General features: G+C 41.3%; 1 protein-coding gene across 1 annotated transcript in view; it reads right to left on the bottom strand.

The window, feature by feature from the left end:
* CFAP47 (cilia and flagella associated protein 47) overlaps positions 1-15,517 on the bottom strand; it is a 651,639-nt gene that overhangs the window by 110,673 nt on the left and 525,449 nt on the right. Inside the window, exons 55-56 of the mRNA XM_075913261.2 lie at positions 13,114-13,218; positions 5,954-6,110 (exon numbers count right to left, since the gene is read on the bottom strand). Of these exons, the coding sequence (XP_075769376.2) occupies positions 5,954-6,110; positions 13,114-13,218 (262 nt within the window). The remainder of the gene's footprint in view (positions 1-5,953; positions 6,111-13,113; positions 13,219-15,517) is intronic.

Genomic DNA, 15,517 nt, shown 5'->3' with positions numbered 1-15,517 from the left:
TGGAAAGGAAATTACAGAGAACACAAGAGTTACAAACTGACTAGTCAAACCTCATTCAGAACCAGAAGAATGCAATCAGGTATCAGCAGAGAAACAGCTGGAGAAGCTGGTGCTGGCCGATGAAGCAGCCGGGATTGGGGCCAGGAGGGGGGCGGAACAACCTGCCGGACAGGTAGGGCCAGTGACATGCCCTGAGGCAGGGTACAGTCCACGGTTTCACCCATGAACGCAGGCGTGACTGGGGGAGGGGACACACAGCTACTCACCTGACCTCCAGGGTCCATACGATCCAAGTCACCCAGCAGGCCTGAGAGGGACCTTCTAATCTTACCAGTCCCAAATGGGGGTGAAGTAGATACCTTGGGGTTGGGGTTGGGAAACTGCCCAGGGCAGTGGACTGGGCCCACTCCTGTTGGCACTGGGGGCTTTGGGAGGACCAGAAACAATGTATTTGCATATTTATCATTTGCTTAATGAATATGCAAATATGGAAATAAATGTTACCTGCCCTCCAAAAGCTCGTGAATGGGTTTACTGGTCCCTAGTATCAAAAAGATTGGGAACCACTGCTGTACAGTATAGAATCGTAGAACACTAGAACTGGTAGGGACAAAAAGAGGCCATCAAGTACAGTCCCCTGCCCTCACAGCAGGACCAAGCACGGTCTAGACCACGGGTGGCCAACACATTCCAGACAAAGAGCCTCAATAGCAGTGGAGACAGCGTGAAGAGCCAGGGCAAAGTTGTTCAGAAAAAAAACTGCGCTGGGGGAAAACAGGTGCTGGTACACTGTCCCACTGCCGGTATTCATTCTTTCTTTCTTTCTTTCTTTCTTTCTTTCTTTCTTATCTCAACAACTTTTCCCCGGCTCTTCACGCTGTCTCCACTGCTATTGTGGCTCACAAAAAAATCACTGGGAATGGGTGAGAGGTGCAAGCTCTGGGAGGGAATTTGGGTGCAGGAGGAAGTAGAGAAGAGGATGCTGGCTTAGGGATGGCGCTCCAGGCTGGAGAGTGTTGGGGTCAGGTGGAGAGCTGGGGTACTGAGCAAGCTGCAGGCTTGTGGCTGAAAGGGTGCAAGAGTTTGGGCTGGCGTGCATAAGGGACTCAGGACAGGGAGGCTGGGAGTATAATGGGCTCAGGACACAAATTTGCAGTGTGTAGATGGTGCAGGAGCATTGTGGCAGAAGACTGGTGATGTGGGGGTGCAGGAGCTTATGGATGTGAGAGACTCAGGACAGGGGGTTTCAGTGTATGATAGGCTCAGGTCTGGGGGAGTACAGGAGTGTTATGATGCTGCGGCAAGATGGGGGCATGGCCCCAATTGGGGGTTTGTTGACCAGGCTTCATTTTTAAATAAAATATTGTCAAACACAAAATGTTTCACTGTTGTCCTTATTTTTGAGAGGGGCGGGGAACCTGTTTTGAGTCAGGGGTCACTGACCCACAGAAAAGTCAGTTGGGGCCACACAAGTGAGATGCAAAAAAACAACCCCTCCAAAAAACCCCAAGCCTCACTAATGTGGCCCCAGCTGTGCTGGTGGAGGCAGCAGACAGGGTTCTGGAGCAGGGTACTTGGTGGGGGGGGAGATCTGGCCAGGGGGAGGGGACAGAGACAGCTGGGGCCAGTACCTGGGGATCCCAGGTCTCAGAAAGTGCAAGGGCTGCTCTTCCCCTTCCCGAAACAGCTGGTGCACTTTCTGAAATGCCCGGTCTGACGCTTTGCCAGGGATATCCTTCCCTCCTGCTGCCTGCCTGCATAGGGTGTGTGTGTGTAGAGGAGTCTCAGGACTTCATGCTAGCTCCAACGTCTCAGGAAGCACATGCTCTTCCTCTGCTCCCCACGACAGCCACGTGCTTCCTGAGACGTTGCATGCAGTCCCAGCTGGCAGGCAGTCCCAGGATTCCTACTCCCTCCCCCATCCCTTCCCCCACCCCACCCCACCCCACCCCCACTCCCACTCAGGCAGGCAGCAAGGGGAAAAGTCCCAGTGGTGTAACAGACCTGGCATTTCAGGAAGTGTGCCAGCTGTTTAGGGGAGGGGAAGAGCAGCCTGCTCTAACCCAGACCTCCTCCCCTTCCCCAAAGCCAGGCACACACACCCCAACCCAATCTCCTTCTCCTCCCCTTCCCCAAAGCTAGATACACCCCCCCAACTCAAACCCCTGCCCTTCCGCTCTAACAGCTGTGCGTCTCCCTCCAGGCACTGGGTCACGTACACTAAGTGGCCGACTTTGAGCATGAGCTGGCCAGGATGCTGTGCGTAACCCAACCCCCCTTCCCTCCCCCTCCCTAGTCACCTCCCCTCCCTGCTGTAACCCAATCCCCCTCCCCCGCAACCTTATGCCCAGGTCCCGGAACCAGAGCCGCTGCGCCGCATCCAGGATGCCATGTGCACCACCCCGGTCCCCCTCTACTTCTGCAGAGCCAGGTATCTTCCCCTCCCCAACCTTATGCCCGGGTTCTGAAGCTGTTGCCTGCGCTAAGCGGCCAGCTGCTAGCACGTGCAGGCTAGGACGCTGTGTGCGACCCGGCCTGCACATGCAGGATATGACGTAGCATGCTAGGGGCCGTCAGCGGAACGGCATGGGCCGTGAGCGGAACGGCATGGGCCGTGAGCACGGATGTGGCTCCCACACACACACATCCTTGCCCAGGAACCCAGCCCCCTTGTGCTGTGTCCTGACAACTTCACAACTGCCTGGGACCCAGGTGATTCTTCTTCTCCCTTTGTCTGAGGATAAATGAATTTTATTGCAAAATGTGTTTGGATACTTTTTTGTTATGTGTCCTTCACATTTAAAGTAGTTTTATTTCATACAAAAATTAAATGCTGGTTTTGTTTATTTTAAATAGAATTTCCATCCAGACAGAAGTAGATGCAAATCATATGTTTTAAAAAAGTGGCCACCACTTAGCAAATAATAAATGGGGTAAAATCTGTCTCTTAAGTGTTCTTGCTACACACCATTTTGTAATAGAATAAAAATGTAAAAATTAAAAATCTGATTACATCTAAGTTACTCAATTATTTGGGCATTTATTTAGTTGGTAGCTGTACTGAGTGTATTCTCCTGGTTAGTAAATAGAAGCACCAAATTTGGCATAAAGGTTATATTTAGTTATAAATCTACAGGTTTTAAAGGTTGCTAATCAATAAGACTCAACCATCCTTTCGGAAAATATTTTAAAAGTATAATTTAAATTATTAATTGCTCATTTAAACCTACGTTTTCTGCTTGCTGGTTTAAATAATGATTAAAATTAGAGATTTAAATTAATCCACCCTGCTTCAGAGGCTGTTTGGTCTGTCCCTGAAGGAGAAAGCACAGGGCTGCGCTCATGGAATAGGTCCTAGGCTAGTGGGGGTTTTTTGTCTGGTGCCTGTCTTGTTCTGGACAGTTGAGCTAGGGAATTGAAACAAAAGTTCTCTTAATCCCTTTGAACTGTTTCATTGTATAGTGAGGCTGATTCGTGTCCATGGTCACCAAGAGTTGGACATCTTATGTGTTAGGGTTGGAGTCTGAGTGATTATAAGGCTTCTAATAATAAAATCCCTTTGCAGAGTGAGGAGTGGGACTGGGACTCCAGCACTAAGTGATGTGAACAGCTGCATGCTTTGGAAGTCTTTAACTGGCTTGCTGTGGATGAACCAGGCCTCCAATTGTCCTCATGTGGGAAGTTCCTGGCACTCTCCTAGGAGATGAAAATGCCCAGGGGTTTGGGCTCCCTCTGAAGTGTGTGCCCTACTCCCCAGGAAGCTGTACAAGCTGCATTTGCGTGCGCATCCCCAGCAAGTCGCGCAAGCTGCATTTGCAGGCAGATCCTCCCCAGACAAAAAAAGGGTAGGGGTGGCCAAAAAATTGTTTGCTTGGGGTGGCAAAAAACCTAGAGCCAGCCCTGCTTATGATGTCTAGCTGTCAGCTTCTCCCTCCAAGACCCATAACTCAGAGAGCAGGTTGGATATTTTTCCTCCCTTCCAGGGAGGCTAACTTCTTCTACCCCTTGCAAAATACTGTTATTACATTAATGCTGAAGTACCCTAATCCTGTCACAACATGTATTGCTTGCATGTACCCCAGCCGTTCTTTAATTCAATGGTGTTCTAAATTCATTGTGCAGCATCGTCACAGAACCAGAAAACTTAATGTAAGAAGTTAAGAAATAGTTTACAAAATTAACAGAAAAAATAGGCTTTTGTCAAAATAAAGATTTAAAATCTAGCCTTTGTACGCTTTCAATTTTTTTTCAATGTCTCTATTTGTCCCATCTGAATTTGCTTTTCAGTGCTGATATGTCGAGAGGTTCCACTGTTGGATGTGTTTAAAAATAGCTATATTGTTTTCTACACTCTCTAATGATTCATTTGTGGGTGATTGAACTAAATTTCACATCTGAAACTGAAAGGGTCAGATGTCTGCTATCATTATGACAAAAAATCCCAGCCATCATGGAGATTTAATTTGCATTACTCTCCTATTTACTGAGTTAGCTATAACCTGTCTTTAAAACTTCAATTTGCTAAATGACTTAATCCATTAAATATGTTAAAATGCCATTTATATGAACACTAAATTTCAAGATGGCATAGTTAATGATTAATCTCGATATATCTCCAGCACCATTCTTTCCTGGACAGTATTATGGCTGAATTCATAGTTTCCAGGGTCAGAAGAGACTATTGCGATCATCTAGTTTGACCTCTTGTATAAAACAGGCATATAAATATGCCAAAATAATTCCTAGATCTTATCTTTTAGAAAAATATCTGATCTTGACCTAAACATTGACATTGATGGAGAATCCACTATGACCGTTGGTATACTTTTTCAATGATTTATTATTCCTCACTCTTAAAAATGTATATCTTATTTACAGTCTGAATTGTCTAGCTTCAATTTCCAACCACTGGATCATGTTATACCTTTCTCTATGAAATTTAAGAGTCTATGATTAAATATTCGTTCCCCATGTACATACTTTTAACTGGAGATCAATTCATCCCTCAACCTTCTCTTTGCTAAACTAAATAGACTGAACTCTGATTGCTCTAAGGTATGTTTTCTAAGCTATGTGGGCACTGGAACTGGACACAATATTTCAACAGTGGTTGCACCAATGCCAAATAAAGAAATAAAACCATTCTACACCTACTCAAGAGTCCCATTTGTGCATTCCAGAATCATAGTAAACATTTTGGCCCACAGTATCACACTGGGAGCTCCCATTCAGCTGATTATCCATCACAATCACCAAATCTTTGTGAGAGACACTGTTTCCAGGATTTAGGGCCCCATTCTATAAATATAGTCAACATTCTTTGTTCCTAGCTGCATACATTTACATTTACACATATTGAAAATTCAGTTCAGGCTCCAAGCAAGATGTAAATGTAGTCTTTAGTATTACAAAAAATCAGGGACTATACTAATTTCTGCTGAGAACACTTTTAAGAGGAATATTAAGTAAATTATAACAAGCCAGATTTTTAAAGAGCAGGCAAGGAGGCATCAAGTAACTATTTCCTACCATGAATATCAATGAAACACTCATCTCTACTGCAGTGTTTCTCAAAGTGGTCTATGAAACCACCTTGAGAAAACTGCTAACTGGCCACACCAGTGTGTTTACCTACTGGCACTGCAGCCATAGAGCCTCGCGGCTCCTGTCGGCTCCAGTTTGCCATTTGCAGCCAAGGGGAGCCATGGGAAGTGGCATGGGCTGGGATGCTGCTTCTTGTGGCTCTCCTTGGCTGCAAATTGAAAACCAGAGTCACAAGGTTCCGTGCTGCACTGCCAGGAAGTAAACACATCGGCGTGGCCAGTAAGCAGTTTCTCAAAGTGGCCTGCTCTATTGCATCATATCATGTAATTTAGAGACTACTAATCATTTCTTTATTCCACAGACAATTTTAAAGCAATCAAACAGAAACTGTTAAAACAAGATTATGTACCTGTTAACAGCACATCTACCAGTATATGTTCAATGGTAGGATTTTTGAAGGATATGATGATGGATGAATGATGACCAATACAGGTGCTTATACTAGCTGGATCCATTGGCTGAGGGATAAGACCAACCCCAGACAGATGAAATATCCACTCCTTAAGCTGTAGGGAAAAGAAAAAAACAGCCCCCACATTATACACCTTACTAAAGCTTGTTTCTAATTTTATGTTATTGTGATTGTACACTTTGTGTAGAAGAAATTTTAACCTTTTTGTTTATTTTCCTCCTTTTCCCCTCAGATTTAATATTTTCTAATCATTGATTTCTTGGAAGAAATAGACCCAATTAGTAAACAATTAATGTAAAGGGAACATGATAACTGTTTTCAAGAAGGTAAAAGTTTGTTACAAGGAGGAGGGAAAAACATTGTTCTTCTTAACTTCTGAGGATAGGGCAGGAAGTAATAGGCTTAAATTGCAGCAATGCTGGACATTAGGAAAAAATTCCTGTCAGGGTGGTTAAAAACTGGAATAAATTGCTTAGGAAGGTTGTGGAATCTCCATCATTGTTGATTTTTAAGAGTAAGTTAGGCAAACACTTGTCAGAGATAGTCTAGGTAATAGTCCTTCCCTAAACAAAGGGGATTAGACTAGATAACCTCTTGAAATCTCTTCAAGTCCTATGCTTCTATGATTTGCAGATGACAAAAAAAAATACATTAGGCAAGACTGGAGAAGATATTCAGGATCTTCTTAAGTACCTAACCCAACTAAATGGATGTGCAGCATGATGACAGATGAAACTCACTGTTGACAAATGCAATGCAAGCAATTTTGAGTTATCTGTATATATACATTATGGGATTTTAAATGTACAGTAACCACTCAAGAAGAACACATAGGCTTCACTGTGGCCAGCTCAATGCTAAATGCTTTATATGCAGTGGTGAACAAAAATAAAATACTGTAAAGGATAAGGACGCACAAAGTATGGAATAGAAAATAAAGAATGAAAATTTCATACCGCAATACAAATCACGTGTACACCATGATATAGAGCACTGAAGTTAGTTTTGGACACTTTTTCTGAATAACCAAAAGAGTAGGAAGTGGGGTGACACATACATAGAAATATTGTATATAATGTAAAAATGAAAAGATTGTATCTGTTTAGAAAAAAGACAACTAAAAGGAGACATGGGGGTTACATACAATATATTTAGAAGGTACATTGGGTGCCCTTATTTATGCTTTATATAAGGAAAGCAATATTCAATTAAATTGAAAAGAAAGAAACGTGAAGCTCATTAAAGGAAAATTATTTTGTACAAGACATAATTAACCTATGGAACCCAATGTTACAGATAGACATTGGGCCCAAGAATTTAGCAGGATTCAAAGAGGGATTTGATCTTTATCTAGATTAGAAGAACATCCACAATTATATAAATTAGAATATAAATAATTGATTTTTGTTTTCAGTTTAATATCATTCCCCTTTCCTATATTAGGCATAATTTCCATTATTCTAAGAGGAGTTAGGAAGAATATCCACCATGCAGTAAGGTAATTTTACAATTGTGGCCCTTAGGCAGGCTGCACTTGTGGCAGGTAATTTTGCACAGGAAGAGGGAATCTTTCCAGTCAAATGCATTATCAACAATCTACAACCTATCCTGGAAAATGACCCCTCATTCTCAGAGGCCCTGAGGGAAAGGCCAATCCTCGCCTACAGACAGCCCCCTAAACTCAAACAAATTATTTCCAATAACCACGCAACACACCTACATCATAATCATCCAGAAACCCACCCCAGCAATCAGGCCCGGTGCCAACTCTGCCCACACATCTACACTAGTGATTTTATCACTGGAAACAACCACATCAGCCACCAAATCAGAGGCTCATTTAACTGCACATCTACTAATATGATCTATACCATCAAATGCCAGCAATGCCCCACTGCAATGTATATTGGCCAAACTGGATAATCTCTACGGGAAAGAATTAATTAACACAAAAAAATGTGTTAATTTTTTTCTCTCAGGAAAGAGATCTTGGAGTTATCGTGGACAGTTCTCTGAAAACTTCCACACAGTGTGCAGCAGCGGTCAAAAAGGCAAATAGGATGCTAGGAATTATTAGGAAAGGGATAGAATATAAGACCCAGAATATCTTACTGCCCCTGTATAAAACTATGGTACGCCCACATCTTGAATACTGTGACCAGATGTGGTCTTCTCACCTCAAAAAAGATATTTTGACCTTGGAAAGGGTTCAGAAAAGGGCAACTAAAATGATTAGGGGTTTGGAACGGGTGCCATATGAGGAGAGGTTAAAGTGACTGGGACTTTTCAGTTTAGAAAAGAGGAGACTGAGGGGGGATATGATAGAGGTATATAAAATCATGAGTGGTGTGGAGAGGGCAGATAAAGAAAAGTTATTTATTAGTTCCCTAAATAGAAGAACTAGAGGACACCAAATGAAATTAATGGGGAGCAGGTTTAAAACTAATAAAAGAAAGTTCTTCTTCACACAGCATGTAGTCAACCTGTGGAACTCCTTGCCAGAGGATGCTGTGAAGGCTAGGACTATAATAGAGTTTAAAGAGAAGCTAGATAATTTCATGGAGGTTAGGTCCATAAAAGGCTATTAGTCAGGGGATGAAATGGTGTCCTTGGCCTCTGTCTGTCAGAGGCTGGAGAGGGATGGCAGGAGACAAATCACTTGATCATTGTCTTCGGTCCACCCTCTCTGGGGCACCTGGTGCTGGCCACTGTCAGTAGACAGGATACTGGGCTAGATGGACCTTTGGTCTGACCCAGTACGGCCGTTCTTATGTTCTTATGTTCTAAATCAGATATCCATAAGGTAATACACAGAAACCTGTTGGAGAACACTTTAATCCTGCCCGGACACTCATTAATGGATCTCCAAGTCACTGTGGTGTTTCAGGCCAATTCTACAATCCTACACAGAGAAGGATTGGAATTTAACTTCATTCACAAGTTTAATTCTTATGCAAATGGTCTGAACCGGGATATAGGTTCACTATCTTTCACCTTTTAATGACTTAACCAACCAACCAAACAATGGAGATGCTAATGGTTCTTAACAGCCTCTTGTAACTATTTGAACTATCTACTCACAGTCTCTCTTCTCCCCCACCCCACACCCTTTTCTCTCTTTTTTTTCCCTCCTCCCCCTTCCCTTATTTATTCTTGGATTTGGACTTTTAATATTCCAGTCATCTGAAGAAGTGGGTTGTGCCCACGAAAGCTCATGATACCATCTACATGTTTTTAAGTCTTTAAAGTGCTACTAGACTATTTGTTCTTTTTTAAATGTAGTTGTTTCTGTAGCTCAAGTGTTCAAAGCTGAGGTTTCAAACCCTGCTGATGATACATGTTAGAAGGGTTGTTGTAGACAGGGGCAGTGAGTTGGATAGGCCTGAGGTGCTTAGACTCAACCAATGTTGGGGGCACAGCTCCACCAATGTCAGAGCTGGGTCTCTCTCCCTTCTCCACCTGCTGCCCATATGCACCTACTCCAGAGAGGCTCCCAGCCCCACCTACCAGCACCAAGGCACCTCCCCTGCCCTCACTTGATGTGTTCACTGGGCAAGAGGTGGCTGTCCCATGCCCCCTGCACTTCCTCATAGGCTGCTGCAACTAAAGCCTGGCTGTAAGAGAGTGGGGCTGGCAGCAGGCTGACATTGCTGTAATTTGGAGATGGGCGGAGAGGAGGCACATCATGGCAGCTCCCCACCAGACGACTTGGAGTGGACTCCTTCTGGGGCTTGGGATGAGTACTAGGAGGAGGAAGGGGAGGAGGAGTCCTCTACTCTGGCCCCAGCCCTGGAGCAGTCTGCTGACTGCACCCGAAAGTCAGAGCTCCTCATTCCCAGCACGCCCCCACCCCAGAGTCCACACCCCCAGCCTGAGCCCTCACCAGCCCAACTCTCTGATCCAGTGAGTTATTAGTCAGGATGGGTAGAAATGATGTCCCTAGTCTCTGTTCGTCACAAGTTGGAAATGGGCAAGAAGGGAGGGATCACCTGATGACTGCCTATTCTGTTCATTCCCTCTGGGGAATTGGTCACTGTCAGAAGCCATGAAACTGAACTAGATGAATCTTTGATCTGACCCAGTATGGTCATTCTTATTTTCTTAAATCCAGGCCTGGTAAACTCGCTATCATAGTATATACCCCAAGTTTAATGAAACTATTAGAGAGGTAGACAAAGGTACACTCTTAATGCAGCTATATAGATGGAGTAGACTTATAAAGTTAGCTTCTAATAAAGATTTATCTGATAGAAAATAAATCAGTTTCCTGGGCTAGTCCTGTTTTTCAATTTTGCTCTCTAAAATTGAAATGTTTAAAGATAAAGCCATGCTGTTTTAGAGGGAGAAAAGCTAAGTTTTCACAGATTCTGATTGCCTTTATTTGTGTGTTTCCATCTGGAGACACTTTGGGCTCGATATCCTGAAGTACTGAGCACCCTTGGGGGGAAAAAATCCTCAAAGTGTTTCAAGCTGGGCAGCTAAAAAAAATAAGGCATCCAAAATTAGAGGACAATTTTATAAAAACAATTACAACAAAAAGTCTACATTTAGAAAAGGTCTGGCTTTCATGGGAAATGGAAACCTAACAGGATATAGATGAATATACACTGCCTAGTGCAGCATATCATGAGGAAAGAACTGGAAAAAAAACAAGCAAAGAATATTTGACAAGACATATTGCAAAGCCCTGCATTTCTCTTATGCCGCTTTGTACTATTAGCCTCATTGCATTACCTATGGAAGTTGCTGATACGATAGGAGAACACGATGATGGAAATATATTAATACTCTGGGCATGTATTATATTCAAGCTGGCATTTCATGCTATTCCAACAAAGCTAATTTCAGGTTTCAAAAACTATGGTAAAGTGATTAGAACCTAAACTTGAATTCTTATTGTGAAGAGCTCTTCACACTCCAAATCAGAAACAAATGAAGCAGATAATAGCCCAGAGCATCTTCTCTCAATTCAGCGAAGAAGCAGAAGCAAAAAAGTTATGGTTCATCCTATAAATACTGTTACTATTTGATTTTAAATTAGTCAGCTACTCAGCTATGACATGGTTTACAGTGTCAATTCAGATGCATTTAATCAGTGAAATCAAGAAAAGAAAATCAATGCAAATTGTTTTAGGTTAAAAAGTAGCTCCAGCCTTCAGACATTAAAAAACAACCACATTACATTTGGGCAAATATATATCTTTTTAAACTTGTAATAATTAGCACTCTAGGATCACATAGTATCAATTTTGTAAGGATTGTAGCAGCGAAAGTGAATAGGATTTAAAAAAAAAAAGAAAGATCCATATGGTTCAGGAATGAAAAGGGCATTGAAAAAAATTATAAAGGCAAGAGCAACAGATTGAAAAGGTTGAAAGGGCCTGGACAAAGCAACGGAAAGGATGAGATATTGATTAAGGTTCAGCGGCACATAAAAACTTGGAGATTTGCCATTATTTGAAAGGAGATGCATTGGATGAGAAAAATCAAGTGTCAGGGCTCAATTTGTTCCTGAAAGGTTTAAGTGAATTATTTACTTGCTTTATTGCTTCTGTATATGATGAAGAATTAAACTTTTAATGTATAGACCAAAATTCTAAGAGCTGTTAGGATTCAGACAAGATAATGGCATTTTGTCCTCTTGAACTTCCTTGGTTATATACCACTTAAACCAGAAATGCTGGCTCCTTGCTTTTATTCTTAATAAATATTAAAGAGTAGGGGGACTCTTAAAAATGCATGCTTTGCAACCACTGTATATAGATAATCTTTCCACTAGGCATTCTGATATCAGAAAAAACATAGGCTATATCACTTCTTAATCTTTTTTTTTTCTCGTAGAAGAGACAAGTTCTGCATTTGAAGTATTACTAAGAATCATACTAGCGACATTTCCCTAGCATTCAAATGAGTAATTTTCAAGTCAACAGCCCATTAGGATATCTGACAGCCCAACAAGAAGAAAGAGAGGAAATTAGATACATTTGGAAAGCAAACATTTCACTCAAGCACAACTCCTGTGCTGACATTATGGCACTCGTGTCATAATATCAGTTCTGTTCTTTGTCTCCAGCTGCAATTTTTAGTAAGTTAGTAGGTCAAGGAGATGACTCATGCTTCTCCATTTAGTTGCTTCTCTTTAAAGATTCAGGAAATACAAAGAAAAAATAATAATTTTTAACATATTAAATGTAAAGATATTAGTTTCAAGTTGAATCAAAGGACAATTCTTTCAAGTGTATGAGAATTTCAAATGAAAATAAACATTAATAACTGGGGCTTATTTACAATAATAATACACAAAATACTATTAAGTTAATTTCATGGAAGGAAGACTGTTTCAGGTAATGAATAATTTTGGATAATCTGTTAGGGTATGTCTACACTACCCCCCTAGTTCGAACTAGGGGGGTAATGTATGCATACCGAACTTGCTAATGAAGCCCGGGATTTGAATTTCCCGGGCTTCATTAGCATAAAGCCGGCTCCGCCATTTTTAAAAGCCGGCTTGTTCGAACCCCGTGCCGCGCGGCTACACGCGGCACGGGCTAGATAGTTCGAACTATGTAGTTATTCCGAACTATCTGTACGCCTCGTGGATCGGAATGGCTACATAGTTCGAACTATCTAGCCCGTGCTGCGTGTAGCCGCGCGGCACGGAGTTCGAACAAGCCAGCTTTTAAAAATGGCGGCACCGGCTTTATGCTAATGAAGCCCGGGAAATTCAAATCCCGGGCTTCATTAGCAAGTTCGGTATGCATACATTACCCCCCTAGTTCGAACTAGGGGGGTAGTGTAGACATACCCTTAATTACCAAGAAAATTAGAAATACCAATACATACTTTAGTTCTCTGAATATCAACCAACAGCATTAATTCTATCTAAGATTGTCGATATACTGAAAGCTGAGCAAAGCTAAAGTTAAAACAAATTATTCATCAAAGTTGATTATTTTTGCTTGGGCTGTATGATCAAATACACAAAAATCTGATTTTAAATTGTCCTATGACTGAAACTTTTATTTATAACCACTTTAGAAAATTTATGATATTGTATGATCTATTGTAGACCTTGGGCACTAAATATAGCATCATACCTGTGGGCATGTGAAGGTGATAGATGCCATGTGACTGTTTCTTCCCAGTGCAGAAGGACAGAACTGGACAGGTACTTCAGTAGTGGAATGAGGCGCCACCATCAGCTGTGCAAACACACAAAGAAAGCAAAAGAGAAAGGGAAAAATCAATCCTTTGAATTAGTTCCTTTTTTGTACTTTTTATCGACAGTGTTGATGTTTATTTGATTAATGTGTTCCACTGTATGCATTCGCCACTCAGCATGCATGGTCTGCTAAGACTGATAAAATGTAGTACTATAAACAGTATTTAGTGGTAGTCACAGCACGTTTATTCCCCAAATACTAACAATGTGGTGTTACTGACTGCTAAAAAGGAATTTAAGTTTGGTTTCTTAAGATATCAAATGGAAGAAATATAATTTGTATTTCGAGTCACATTGCTACTCTTCGGTTTATTTCATTTTTTCACAGCAATACAGGGGAGTTGACAGACCTGGAGGGCTCCAAGGCAAGTTGGGTGCAGTTCCACACTCCCAGAATGGGTGAGGCCTCAAGTGGAAGTGGTGGGGCTGGAGTGGCTTCAGTGGCACCTGAACCAAGTCACATTCTCCCATCCAAGCCAGCCATCAGAGCTACCCAAAGTACACCTTACAGGACTCTTGTGATGCTTTAAAGGGTCCTGTAAGGGTACCGGGGCTCTGGCTACTGCTGCTGCCACAGTAGTAGTGACAGAGGCAGTCAGGAGCCTCAGGCCCTTTTGAATTACCAAGATCCGGGGCAGTTGCCCCCTTCCTCCTACTCTCCCAGTCAGCAGGCCTGCATCAATGTAACAGTAAAATGTTAGTAAATTGAAATAAAAAGAAACAAACTGACTTTATGGGGCACATATAATAGTTTGTATATGCCTCTCCTCTTCTACTTACATACACTTACACAGTAAATGAGGTTGCTACGATTTAAGTATATCTGAACAATACTAATGTGATTCACAAGTTCATAGGAAACGCCAGGTGCCCTGCTACACTGTGCTAATACATATGTTCTGAAATTCAAGGCAAATAGAGCACATACCTCAGAGTATCAGCACTTTAGCCCATATAAATCAGTTGGGCAAAGTCCAACTTATTTCACAACTGCTACATCATTTTTTAAATGAAATAAAATATTTGTAATTTGATCATATCTAAAAAAACCGTTTTAATACATATTACTACGAGATAATATAGAACAAAACTGATAGATACTGTGAAAATTAGTATCATTTAATAATATGCTATATTATTTAAAACTAACAGAGATCAAAACATTACATTACAACAGCTCGCACTGACAATCCCTTTGCCAAAGTAGCTGTCAACTGCACAAAATTAATAACAGGTAGTGAACAAGAATTACTAGACCATCAGTTTTTATGCACTGTAATTAATGGTCTTGTCACAGGGTCCATGGCTGATCCCAATTTTTGGAAGTTTTTAACCAAATAAAGCTTAGAGTCCTGTATCCCCTGCACATCCAAATCTCCAAATGATGCCAGTAGGAATTTGGTTTGAGTAAGGAATGGAGGGTTGGGATAAGATGTAACTGACTAAAGATTGAAACTCAACATACCATGCCTGGGGGCTTTTTTTTTTTTAGAAGTTTTACAATTATTTTTCAAGGTAGCAATAGAAGTTTATTGTTCTGAAGACATTAATTCGAATAATATATTTTAGAGGAAATATTTTAAGAGTTATTTGGCAATTTCTATTATATTAAAATAAAAATGTTGAAAACAAAAAAGTTGGTGTATAAATCAGAATGTGTGATGAACTGTGTAAATGTAAATAGATCATTACACAGCTGGATTAATAAAAGAGAATATTCTGCAGTGATGGTTCTGTAAAATATTACAGAGATCCACAGTACTGGGCCTTCTGATGTCAAGAATTAACTGGCAAGCATTGGCATTATAGTTCTACAACTAGGATCTGCAAATGTCATACTAAAGCATAATTCTGTTTTCAGTCACTAAAAGCATTCTGAAACTTTCTCATATTAGGTTGACATTTTTCAGGACTAGTCTTTGCCCAATGATAAAATTATCTGGACATTTTGAGTAAAAATGCTTCAGCCATTTTTGAATGAGAAAAGAATGAAAAAGGCCTTCTTCCATTTTTAAAAATCATGGAATCATTTCTGTACAGAACTAAGAACAGAATGGCTGGTGGCAGAAAGTTCAATCTGGCCTAGAAAGAGTTGTTAGTGATGCCTTTGAGCAAATTACACTCTTTAGTCCAGCAACATCTGTGGTCTGGAATGATTTTAGTTAGCTGGATACCCACTAATCATGGGTTTTGCCTAGTTTTCTGTGCTTTCATAAAGTTTGTTTACAGCCACCAGTCCTGGCTCTCAGTGTTCTGTGCTGTTATTTAGCTCTAATTTA

The sequence above is a fragment of the Pelodiscus sinensis genome, chromosome 1, assembly GCF_052426305.1.
Source record: "Pelodiscus sinensis isolate ZL-2025 chromosome 1, ASM5242630v1, whole genome shotgun sequence".
Lineage (NCBI taxonomy): Eukaryota > Metazoa > Chordata > Testudines > Trionychidae > Pelodiscus > Pelodiscus sinensis.
Note: the sequence above shows the minus strand (reverse complement) of the source record. Positions and strands in the feature narration are given on the sequence as shown.